The following is a 13532-nucleotide window of genomic DNA, read 5'->3' as shown; positions in this document are numbered from 1 at the left end:
TTTGTATGGTATCTAGAGCCACAATGCTCAAAAACACCCACCATTACTACATGTCATCCTCCTCAACCAATGAGAGCAATAGACCCTACCTGAGAAGTCTGGGCAAGACAGCCCCACACCCCACCAGAGACTGCAGATTCTGTATGTATCACATCCGGGCTGTGGTACTTTGTCCCTTTTGGGGGAAAAAACATTGAAAACCCTCTGGCTATGTAGTGCTTATAATAACTTTCCAGGGACGCCTGGGTGGCTCAGTTGGTTAAGCAGCTGCCTTCGACTCAGGTCATGATCCCAGCGTCCTGGGATCGAGTCCCATATCGGGCTCCTTGCTCCGCAGGGAGCCTGCTTCTCTGTCTGACTCTGCCTTCCACTCTGTCTGCCTGTGCTCGCTCTCGCTCGCTCTCTCTGACAAATAAATTAAAAAAAAAAAAGAACTTTCCAAATGACTGGCTATACTTAATATTAATCATTAACACCCTCAGCAGACTCTGTCTCAGAGGTCAAAATCTATCTCCTCTTAGTATAACGAAGTGGAGATCTAATAAATATTTATTTATAGGTGCTGTCACCCACAGTCTGGAATAGGAGGGGCTCTAACTTTTGAATAACTTGTGTATGAACAAGAGTCAACACAATCTGTATCTGGTCCTCTGGTATAATTCAGAAAAATTAATGGCTATGAAATATAGCCTGGTTTTCTCTGGCCACATTACAAGTTATAATAATCTACCAGAGCATAAAATTCAAAGTGGCAGAGGAGCTGGAAATTTCTCCTGCCCTGAAATAAATATGTGGAAATCTTCACAAAAAAAATTTTTCTAGATCGGATGACTGAACCCCATAATAACAGAATTGTGAATCATTACGTTGTACACCTGAAACTAGTATAGCACTCTATGTCAATCATACTTTAATTAAAAATAATAATAGCCCTCCTATATTATATTTTAGTTTAAATTTGAGATCTCAAAAAACCTACAAATACTAGCCAAAAACTGGTGGAATAACACAGTTATTTTTCCAAAAAGTTAAAAATGATGTTAATGATTTTAATGAGACTTCAACTGTTTCACTTAAACTGTGTCCAGCCATAAGGAATAATTGTGCTAAAGAAGAAAAGACAAATTATCATGTTTAATAACTGTACTGATATTCCTAGCTCTTAGAAAGCTAACTCTTAATTTAAATAATGCTTCTGCACACCTTGATCATATGTGTTAGTGTATTTAAACTCTTAGCTGAAACTAACTCACTGCAAAACTTGTGTAATTTAAACAGTACAGTTTTCCAATGGCTTTAATCAAAAGACCTCATCCTCCCCCCCATCAAGCAAAAACAAAGATATTACTTTGTGAAAACACATATATAAAAGAATACAATTCATGTGTTTATAAAAGGTTCATTGAAGATTTTAGCTGTGACAGCTATTTACAAAGTAATTTAAAGCTTGGTAACAAATAGCAAGGTCTGCATACTACATGCTCAGTCACTGGTGGTGAACACTCTGAAAGTTGACTGATGGCAATTTAAATGAATGAAAACACAGTAAGAGTTACCCACACATATATCATCAAGAGCATGAAGTAGATTTAACTCTCCCAATTTATATGTAACTGAAGCAAAGTCTAACACAAAATATTATTTTAAAGTACGCTGCTTATAAGAGAGAAATAATATAGTCTTATAATATATAGAGATAGTACATATATTATAGTATATAATATATATATTAAAATACTATAATATATAGTCTTATGTTATATTAGAAAAAGGATGTTTGTTTAAAAAAAAAAAAAGATTAACCAAAAAAACTCAAACTCAAATGGTGAAAAGCCATCTTGTTGGGCCACTAAAAAAGTATATTCCAAATTCTTAAGAAAGAATGTGCAGAGATTTTGGAGATGCCTTTTTTAGATTTCTTCTTTTTTTTTTTTTTTAATTTGTTTGTCTGCTTATTTGTTTTAATCATATACAAACCTCAATTAAAGCATCAGAATGAAAATTAATGAGATGTTTTTTTAACTTCTCCAACCCTTTGAAATATGTGACCTGATTAAGGAAACAATTTAAATGTTTCAATGAATTTTTGGGGCCAGGGATTTTGACCGAGGAAGAACAAGACCATTCCATTTGGTTCGACAATGGTTATCAGAGCTCCACTGGTGAGATCACACCCAGAGCTCACCATGTGTCTGGATGTCTATACACCTGCAGAGGCTTCCAGCCCAACCACAGAGGCTGGGTGTAGTCCCAAGGCCCCACACATACACCCTGCCTATACATTGCTCTGCTGATCCCGTGAGCCTGTGGACCCCTCGGGAAGATCAAGCTTCCGTGAAAACTTCTGCCAGTGAAATCCACCAGAGATTCTAGGAGGGAGCAGCTGTAGTTTCAGAATGGATGGAGCAAGCAATCTGTCTCATGGTAGGTGCTGAGCTGACCTTAAAACGGGGGAGAGAGACTCCATGCACCAGGTCAGGTGCAAAACACAATACTATTCATTTCGTTTTCAGAGAATAAGACCTCAAGCCAGGCAGTGACTGAAAAATTTAAATTTACATTTTAAAACTTTACCTGGTCTTAGAACACTAGCATTGGGGCAGGGGAGGGAGTTCAAAATCATCTATCTACCACTCACCTAAATTAGCTTAATTCACTTCCTCAAACTATATCTCCAAATGTATAAATGTTTCACTCCTGTTTTAAATACCTGAGGTTTTATACAAAATATTTTAATAGTTTTATAAAATAAAACCTCTAAACAGGGATAAACTTAAAAACAAAAACAAAGCATAAAAGAGAGATTTTGAAGAGTGATTATCCATACTTATAAACCCCTGTTTTTATGTGAATCAAAACCACAATTAGATAATACCTCTTTATATTAGAGTGGTCATCATTAAAAACACAGGAGATAGCAAATATTGGTGAGGATGTGGAGAAAAGGGAATCCTTGTGCGCTGTTGCTGGGAATGTAAAGTGGTGCAGCCACTATGGAAAATTACACAGACATTCCTCAAACATAAAATATAGAACTATCATATGATCCAGCAATCCCACTTCTCAGTATATATCCAAAGGAGATAAAATCACTCAAGGGTATCTGCACTCCTATGTTCATTGCAGTATTATCCACAGTAGCCAAAATATAGAAACAACCTAAGGATCCACAAAAGGATGAAAGGATAAAGATCACACACACACACACACCCCGAAATATTATTCAGTCACATAAAATAAGGGAACCCTGCCATTTGCTACAACATAGATAGATGCCCAGGGGCATTATGCTATGTGAAATAAGCCAGACAGAAAAAGACAAATACTGCATATCATTTATATACAGAATCTTAAGATAAGAAAAAATATCAAACTCATAGGAACAGTGGTTGCCAAGGCCTGGGGGTAAGAGAAATAGGGAGAGGTGAAAGGATACAAATTGGATCTATACTCGAGGAACTACAGAACACTCATGAAAGAAATTGAAGAAGACACAAAAAGATGGAAGACCATTCCATGCTCTCGGATCGGAAGAATAAACATTGTTAAAATGTCTATACTGCCTAGAGCAATCTGTACTTTTAATGCCATTCCGATCAAAATTCCTCCGGTATTTTTCAAAGAGCTGGAGAAAATAATCCTAAAATTTGTATGGAATCAGAAGAGACCCCAAATCACTAAGGAAATGTTGAAAAGCAAAAATAAAACTGGGGGCATCAGGTTACCTGATTTCAAGCTTTACTACAAAGCTGTGATCACCAAGACAGCATGGTACTGGCATAAAAACAGACACATAGACCAGTGGAACAGAGTAGAGAGCCCAGATATGGACCCTCAACTCTATGGTCAAATAATCTTTGACAAAACAGGAAAAAATATACAGTGGAAAAAAGACAGTCTCTTCAATAAATGGTGCTGGGAAAACTGGGCAGCTATATGTAGAAGAATGAAACTCAACCATTCTCTTACACCGTACACAAAGATAACTCAAAATGGATAAAAGACCTCAACTTGAGACAGGAATCTATCAGAATCCTAGAGGAGAACATAGGCAGTAATCTCTTCAATATCAGCCACAGCAACTTCTTTCAAGATGTGTCTCCAAAGGTAAAGGAAACAAAAGCAAAAATAAACTTTTGGGACTTCATCAAAATCAAAAGCTTCTGCACAGCAAAGGAAACAGTCAAGAAAACAAAGAGGCAACCCACGGAATGGGAGAAGATATTTGCAAATGACAGTACAGACAAAAGGTTGATATCCAGGATCTATAAAGGACTCCTCAAACTCAACACACACAAAACAGATAATCATATCAAAAAATGGGCAGAAGATATGATCAGACACTTCTCCAATGAAGACATACAAATGGCTATCAGACACATGAAAAAATGTTCATCATCACTAGCCATCAGGGAGATTCAAATTAAAACCACATTGAGATATCACCTTACACCAGTTAGAATGGCTAAAATTAGCAAGACAGGAAACAACGTGTGTTGGAAGGGATGTGGGGAAAGGGGAACCCTCTTACACTGTTGGTGGGAATGCAAGTTGGTGCAGCCACTTTGGAGAACAGTGTGGAGATTCCTCAAGAAATTAAAAATAGAGCTTCCCTATGACCCTGCAATTGCACTACTGGGTATTTACCCCAAAGATACAGATGTCGTGAAAAGAAGGGCCATCTGTACCCCAATGTTTATAGCAGCAATGACCACAGTCGCCAAACTGTAGAAAGAACCAAGATGCCCTTCAACCAACGAATGGATGAGAAAGATGTGGTCCATATACCTGATGAAGTATTATGCCTCCATCAGAAAGGATGAATACCCAACTTTTGTAGCAACATGGACGGGACTGGAAGAGATTATGCTGAGTGAAACAAGTCAAGCAGAGGGAGTCAATTATCATATGGCTTCACTTATTTGTGGAGCATAACAAATAGCATGGAGGACACGGGGAGTTAGAGAGAAGAAGGGAGTTGGGGGAAATTGGAAGGGGAGGTGAACCATGAGAGACTATGGACTCTGAAACACAATCTGAGGGGTTTGAAGGGGTGGGGGTGGGAGGTTGGGGGAAACAGGTGTTGGGTATTAGAGAGAGCTCTGATTGCATGGAGCACTGGGTGTGGTGCAAAAACAATGAATACTGTTATGCTGAAAATAAATTTAAAAAATATATATGAAAAAAAAAGAAGTCTGGCATAAAAAAAGCCTTTATATTTATCTTGTTTGTCTGTTGATGGAATGTAGATTCTTTAACATTAAACATAATTCAATAGTAAACAACCCTCTTTATAATTGCAAAAAAAAAGGATACAAACTTTCAGTTTTAGGATGAGTAAGGTCTGAGGATCTAACGTAAAATATGGTGACTACAGTTGATAATGCTGTACTGTACACTAGAAATTTACCAATAAAGAACAGAACTTAAATGTTCTCACCAAAAAGAAAAAGACAAATAGATTTTAAAACATTGTTCTTGATCACCAGTGTAACTATTATGCACTCACATCTGTCTTTTTAGGAACCTAAATTATTCAGAGCATTTGCCAATATTCTTTATGTGTATATTAGAACAAAAAAAAAAATCTGCCAAGGCAGGTGCATAGGCTAAAAGAATACATCTTCCTGGTTTCCCTTTTGTTGCCTCTGTTTAAAAAAAGGACTAGCCCCTGAGAAAAGCCTCCAAGAAATGCCTCTAGTGGTAATTTCTGGAATGAAATTAAATAGACTGCTGTACAAAGGGAAAAAGAAAATACAAAGCAAGGTACTGTAGACAGTGGTGTCAATCCAAAGGTGAGAGGTCAACAGAGGAGGTGTTTCTTTCCTCGGAACTCTATAAAAGGTCAGCTCATCCACCACCAGGAGACAGACTGTTCCAGCCATCCAGAAGCTACAGGTGCTCCCTCCTCAGATCCCCAATGGATTTCACTCACAGAAGCCTCCACAGAGGTCTGAGTTCCTCCTCAGAGGGCCCCGCAATCAGCGTGAGCGGCTCCACACATAGGAAGGGGGCCATGCAGTACCTTGCAGCTGCACCCAGCGTCTATGGGGGAGCTGGAGGTCAGGGCATCCGCATCTCGAACTCCAGACATATGATGAGCTATGGAGGTGATCCCTCTGGTGGAGACCTGTTTGTTGGTAATGGGAAGATGACCATGCAGAACCTAAATGAACGCCTAGCAAACTACCTAGCGAAAGTGCAGTCCCTGGAAAAGTCCAATGCCAAACTTGAATTGCAGATTAAGCAGTGGTATGAAACAAACACACCCGGCACCAGGGACCACAGTGCGTATTACCAACAAATAGAAGAGCTGCAAAATCAGGTAAGGGATGACTCCGGTATTTTTTATTCCACTGTTGGGCTGCAGGATATATGGCAACGGATATTATAAAGCAGTTAGGCTGAAATGCTGCATCTATAAAAATGGTGCATTCTACCATCTACTGTTAGTGCTGGAGTAGCTGAATATATAATTGGATGACTGTAAATATTTTTTTCACTTTTAAAATGGAAAACAGGAAAATATAATCTGTATTTTGTCACAGTTTACCAGAACAAGTCTGAATGGATAATAAACACTTTTTTTTCTGTAAAGAGCTAAAATTTTTATGTGATTATAAATCTCAGGTTTTTTTTCACCCAGTTCTCATTAACTTTTGAATTCCCAGTCAACTTAGAGATGTTCCTCCTTTAATTTATATAAATAGTGTAATATAAGTATTAAGATACTATATCATAAATTTCAATGACAAAGTGATCCAGGGTGGAAATAAGGGGAAGGGAAATAGGTATTAATGACATCCAGACTTTTTTAAAAGATTTATCTATATTTGAGGGGCACCTGGATGGCTCAGTTGGTTAGCGTCTGCCTTTGCTTCAGGTCATGATTCTAGATTCCTGGGATCGAGCCCCAATCGGGCTCTCTGCTCAGCAGGGAGCCTGTTTCTTCCTTTGCCTGTCACTCTGCCTACTTGTGCACACACACACTCTGTGTGTGTGTGTGTGTGTGTGTGTGTGTGTGTGTGTGTGTGTCAAATAAATAAATAAATAAATAAAATATTTTTTTAAAAAATTCATTTATTTTTGAGCGAGAGAGAGAGAGCAGGGGGAGAGGCAAAGGGAGAAGGAGAGAGAATATCAAGAAGACTCTCCACTGAGGGCGGATCCCTATGTAGGGCTCAATCCCAGGACCCTGAGATCATGACCTGAGCCGAAATCAAGAGTCAGCTGCTTAACCGACTGAGCCACCCCGGCACCTGAATGACATGCAGATTTTTAAATGCCCTATTTAATGATCTCACCATCACCATCATCACAAGCAGTTCAAAAACCACTTCTACAATGACAAGATGTTCTATTGCCCCCAGTTCAAATTTGTTGCAATCATATCACAACCTTCTCCCACGAAGGTGGAGTTGTTTTATCAATCACATGCAATAAAGGAAGTGGACTTTGCTCCCAATGGAAAAGTGCAGATAGGACAGGGGCATTTGCTCTTTCAATTTCTTATCTTATCAAGGAAAGAATCCCTTCCATTTCAATTTTAACATTCATATTCCTTTAGAACAAAGACCACGTCCTTACCAGCAAGTCTCTTTTTCTTGCACTTTTATTAGACATCAGTGCAATCTGAACCAGGTTCCACTGGAAGTTATTTTGGGGGTCTCAGAAACCAGGAGGAGGTGAGGCAAAGGTGTCTAAATTGTCTTTCTACCAAGAGGTCATTCTTCTCGGGCTCCCACTAAAAACGTTCAAAACCAGCAAACCATTCTTCCCTGTCTCATGATTCCTGTTTCTGAATCTACTTTGGATCAGCCCAAACACATAGACACAGCCATCTACTCCATTTAGCCAGGCAGACTCAGTCTATGAGAGCGGCTCTCTCCGGGACTGGATCTGCTGAAAGAGACATGTCACTGTAATACCTTCTACAAGCAGACAAGATCCATATGCATCACAGAAAACTCACCCATTAGGGTAATCCCGTTTTTAAGATCAAGGGCTTATCCATCCTGACAGCTCAGTGCCTAGCACAAGGCTCGCATAACAGGTGTCCATTCATTCAGTCAATATTTAGTACATACTAAGCGCTGGGCCCCGTGCTCGGCATTGAGGAATATGATGCTGAACATAATGTGATTTAGGGGGAAACAGACACAGACAAAGGCAGCACATAAACCACAGAGAGGGATAAATGCTACCAAGAAGGGTTATGTAGGGCAACGAGAACACAAGAGTTCATCTAATTCTGTCTCGAGGAAATCACTGAGGCTTCCTTGAAGCAATGATGTCTAAGGCGAGATGTGGAAGAGAAGCAGTTCACCAAGTGAGAAGGGCTAACGAGAATATTCTAAGCAGAATCAAAGGGAAGCCACTCAGTAAAGTTTGATGGCTCAAGTTGAATGAAACTTTCCTTTTATAAAACCGTTAAGTTCACTAAATCCTGGAGACCAGAGTTATATTTTATGACTCCACTATGTTAAATGACCATATCATTACTCTTCCCATTTTCTTTTTTTTTTTTTTTAAGATTTTATGTATTTATTTGACAGACAGAGATCACAAGTAGGCAGAGAGAGAGAGGAGGAAGCAGGCTCCCTGCTAAGCAGAGAGCCCGATGAGGGGGGCTCTATCCCAGGACCCTGGGATCATGACCTGAGCTGAAAGCAGAGGCTTTAATCCACTGAACCACCCAGGCTTGGAAATTCTTGAAATGAACATCATCTTTGATAGAATAGTGTTTGTATCTGAGGACAGCACTCGATCATGTGAAACTCCTGTCTGGTTGAAAATGTCATTCTTTCTCATATACTTTCCAGATTAAAAAGGTACAACTGGAAAATGCGCATTGTGTCCTACAAATTGATAATGCCAGATTGGCTGCTGAGGACTTCAAGCTGAAGTAGGTTCTAACACCATGGTAAACCTTCCTGAAAAAGGATTCCTTTTAGTAGCCCTTCACGATACTCAGCTTTCCACATTCTTGTTGGTAAAGGAGCTACCTTAAGTACTTTCAGAATCTGGGAGTTTGAAGGATGTTAGGAGCTATCTGGTCCAACCTAGCACTCAGGGCTACACTTCTCTCTCCCGCATTCCTAAGATTTTGTCACCCATTGTGAAACTGAACACCTCCAGTAACTACTCTTGTTTCCGCTGGTTAGCTCTGGTTGCTATAACATTCTTTTTTAGTAACCCTACATCTACCTTTCCACCCATTGAACCTAATTCTGCCCTTTGAGTAATACCAAAGCAATATAAAACTCCCCTTCTGCAGTAGGGTCCTTCTGTTATCTAAAGCGAGTCCTGTGTTTACGTGTGATGATTCTCCGACTGACTCATCCGTACTCCTTCGAGTGCCTGAAAGTGTATGGACCAAGTTCTAGGGGGTGACCTTTGATACCTCTGAGTTTGCTGGTGTTTTATAACAGAGTCTGACAAACCAAAGAACTAAGACAACGATTAAACCAGCTCAGACTGTGTTCACTCTCTTGTAACCATATCACACTACATGTGATCGCAGCTGTTCCTCATAAATGGCCCCTATGCTAGGGCTTTCCCATTCTGAATGTGTACAATGCCTTGGTACTAAAATATCCTTTGTGGTTTTGAAGGGTAGCATTCGAATGCAACAAGGGATCAAAAAGAAGGAAATGGGAAAGCAGATCCAAAGATTAAAGCAGTAAACATTCATTAATTCCAGTTTTACTAAGTCAGCACCTGAATGTTCCATTGCATTATCATTTTTTAAAGCTTTGCGACTTTAAAAAAAAATGAGAGTATATGAGATCGTAGGGGAGAATCATGAATTCTTTGAGATAATTCACTTTGGATGCATCTGCTTACAAAATAATAAAAATAAACTGATCCTGTGCATTCACTAAATAAATCTAACCATTGCTTAATATCAATAATGATAATCCTTTGCTGACACATTAATTAAAGAAAAATATTTTTTATTTCTTTTAAAATATATTCTGGAATTTAGAAACTTTTAAGAGTTATTTCAGATTGCTTTTTTTTTTTTTTAACCAATCACTCCAAATTAGAAAGATTATACTATGGAACAAATTATCTGATTCCTAGGTTCTCATGAACATTTTTGGAATGTATAAAGAGGGACACGATGTATTGAAATCAATCCTTATATACCACATAAAAATATCTCATTATATTAAGACGCTCTCTTCTATAATAGTTTCAAAAGGACTCAACTATCTCTGTGTACCAATTAATTCACAGGTATGAGACTGAAAGGGCGCTACACCTCACAGTGGAGGGTGATATCCGTGGCCTGAACAAGGTCTTGGGTGATCTATCCCTAACTAGAACAGACTTGGAGATTCAAATTAAAGAACTGAGTAAAGACCTGGATATTCTCAAAAAAGAACATCAGGAGGTAAGGAAGTATTCGGAAGTGGTGTTGGGAATGACAGGATGACTCTAATAATGATAACTGATGGGGACAGGTTGGTAAAGAAAGTAACCATAATCACGGTGTGAGCAGTCAGGGTTCAATGATGGAGTCGTCCCTGGACTAGCATAAGCCCTACCTAAGTTACTGTCTTTCTTTTTCACTCGTCTCCAATGAAGGAAGCCCTAAGACTTTCAGCTTTTCCGCTCAGACTCATGTGAGAACATGCTTCAGACTATAATCAGGATGTTCCCTCTTGCAGGAAGTGGACAGCCTACGGAAACACCTGGGCAACACTGTCAGTGTAGAACTGGATGCTGCTCCAGGCCTGAACCTTGGCACCACCATGAATGAAATGAGGCAGAAGTATGAAGTGATAGCCCAGGAGAACCTTCAGAAGGCCAAAGAGCAGTTTGAGAAACAGGTAAGAGCATAATTCCAAAGGGTAAGCAAATGTGTAGATGCGGTCATTTAAAAAAAAAAAAAAAAAAAAGATAACTCATTTTCTTTACTTTCTCTTTGTACTCATTTTTTTTTTTTTTTTGAACTTTAGACTCAAGCGCTGCAGCAGCAAGTCACACTGAGCAATGAAGAGTTAAAAGAAACTGAGGCTCACGTAAAGGAGCTGAGACGCACCTACCAGAACCTGGAGATAGAACTCCAGTCCCTCCTCAGTCTGGTAAAGCACGTCTAACTTCCCACTATCAATGCAGTGTGTGCTTACTGAGTGCCTGTGTGAAGAAGTCTGGAGATGCAGAAACCTCTAGGAAATAACCCCTCTTCCCTGCAGAGTTGGCAGGGAAACAGGCCAAAACAGTGATTATAATTAAAACACAGAAAGAAATCCAGGACAAGAGTAATGTGCAGCAGGGGAACAAGGAGATCTGGAAGACTTCCCACGGAGAGTGGCATTTCAACTAGATGGGAAAACCTGAGATGACTCTGTAGTTGGAGAAGAGAGGTAAAGACATCCCAGACTAAGCAGATCAGTCAGCTCCTGATGGAATTATGCTATGTAACAACCCCCAAATCACCGTGGCTTACCACAACACTACATCCATCACAGGTTGGCTGCAGCTCTGCTCCGTGACATTTCCACTCCAGGGGTAAGGCTAAGGGAAGAGACCCTGGCCAGGGCATGCCAGTGCTGTAGCAGAAAGAAAAGAGCAATGGCCAGACCATGTGACAGCTCCTAAAGCTTCTCCTCAGAAAAGGCATTTATCAATTTCACCTGGATTTCATTAGTCCAAGAACGTCACATGACCAAGCCTGGTGTCCATGGGATGAGGAAATCTAATCCTCCCCTTGGAGGGAGGAATCACAGGGAGAGGAGGCAAATACTGAGAACAAGAATACAATACACAAGTGAGAGAACAGTGACTGTGAAGCTAAAAACAAACAAAAGAGCCCTAGAGGTCATAGCAGCTGGCTTGAGTTTGCCTAGATGGAAAGAGTGGGATAAAGCTAGAAATAGGAATCATGCCCACAGTGACCAGCTGTGGGAATTCCCCTCAAAGAAATTAAAATCAAACCATCTCTTAAGTCTTCAACTAAGAAACGTTTCCTTTTTCTTGTGCTTATAGAAAGAAACTTTGGAGCACACACTAGAGGACACCAAAGATCGTTACAGTAGAAAACTGGCCACCATCCAGGGAGTAATGGACAACCTAGAAGCCCAGCTGGTGCAGATTAGGAAGGATACAGAACGCCAGAGCAATGAATACAATATCCTCCTTGACATAAAGACACGGCTTGAGCAGGAAATTGCTACTTACCGCCGCCTTCTGGAAGGAGATGTCATCAAGTAAGGCTCTTAGAATCAAGGGATACGTGCCAGGGTCTATGCTGTGCTATACCCTGTCACTCATTCCCCAGCACCAGTGCAATCCCTAGCACAAAAGCAATTACACACACACCAACAACAACAAATCAAAAATATACCAAAAGTACACCCGGCCCCAAAATACCAGGTACAGCCTTTGTAGTTGAGGTCATGAGTAGGGCTGACTTAGAAGATATACAGTCTGCAAACGATACAGATTGTGCTTTTGCTAATTTTTATGATTAATACATAATTGGAAGTATAATAACTTTTAAAAATTCTCCTTGAGAGGTCACGAAATGAAGAACAGGTTTGTGGGAGTCAGTTTGAGAATCATTAGTGTGGCCACAGCAACCATCTTCAACTACCACACCCAAGAAACTCAGTAAGAGAACATAAGATTTAAACCTCCACTGTAATTTTGTTATTTTAATTACAAAAGCTTCTAGTATAGCATAAACAGGTCAGTTTTGAAACTATATATATATATATCAAACTGAAAAGTAAGAAACTCAAGTTCAAAGTAACAAGCATGGTAAGACTGGAAAAAATACAAACACAGCATTAAGACACACATCACACAGACTTTATTTTGAAACAGAAAAGGCAGGACAGTCCTTCATTTGCAACATGGCAATAACATCTTTTCCTGTTTCTTTTTCTCTTCTTTTTTTTTTCTTTTTCTCTTCTTTAAAACAAAACAAAACAAAACAAAACAGAACTACAGAAGATGACTTAAGCATCTCAGAGGAGAAAGGTAAGTATTCTAATTTCACGTGTTTCCTGTGAGACTGATTCCTCCCTCAGTCCTTACCACTTATCAAATGACACTGGTGAAAAGTAAAGAGAGATTAGTTCTCAGGAGAGCAGATATTACCGTAGGGATTTTGAAAATCAGGTGAATTACATAAAGAAACCCCCAACATGGGAAGTTTGTCACATTCCTACAACGGTGTGATTTTCTTGGTCCAAGTTATTACTGTCCTGAGACATCCTGGGATCCTGAAAAGGGAGGGAGGAATGAAAAAGCGCAGTTGGCTTAATTCAATAATATTTCTCTTTGGGGAGGGAGCAGAAAATTTGTGAATTGGGGGACAGTGGCATACTTTCTGCATTTATTTATTAACTGAACAAGATTATTTAAGAAAAAGAATGGGTTTCTTTTACTTTCAAGAAAAAAAATGTATAAGATAATAAAGATTTAGAGTTGAGTATTATACACCAGCAATATCATGTTCCCAAGTTAACATTTTATACTTAAATCCAAACTCAGATATAAAGAGAAAAAGGAAGATT

At 39.3% G+C, this 13532-nt stretch overlaps 1 protein-coding gene and 1 long non-coding RNA gene across 2 annotated transcripts in view; one reads left to right on the top strand and one right to left on the bottom strand.

Annotated features, from left to right (window-relative positions):
• The window catches only part of LOC309851212, a 132254-nt gene that overhangs the window by 68465 nt on the left and 50257 nt on the right, over positions 1 to 13532 (bottom strand). The gene's annotated exons all lie outside the window — the stretch shown is intronic.
• Positions 5921 to 12222, top strand: KRT20 (keratin 20; the record flags this gene model as incomplete). The annotated part of the gene is made up of 6 exons (XM_082708493.1): positions 5921 to 6325; positions 8823 to 8905; positions 10243 to 10399; positions 10677 to 10838; positions 10968 to 11093; positions 11998 to 12222. The coding sequence occupies 6 exons, from the start codon at positions 5921 to 5923 to the stop codon at positions 12220 to 12222; spliced, it is 1158 nt and encodes a 385-aa protein (XP_082564619.1).

The sequence above is a fragment of the Mustela nivalis genome, assembly GCF_964662115.1.
Source record: "Mustela nivalis genome assembly, chromosome: 17".
Classification (NCBI taxonomy): Eukaryota; Metazoa; Chordata; class Mammalia; order Carnivora; family Mustelidae; genus Mustela; species Mustela nivalis.
This window is presented reverse-complemented; position numbering and strand designations above follow the sequence as displayed.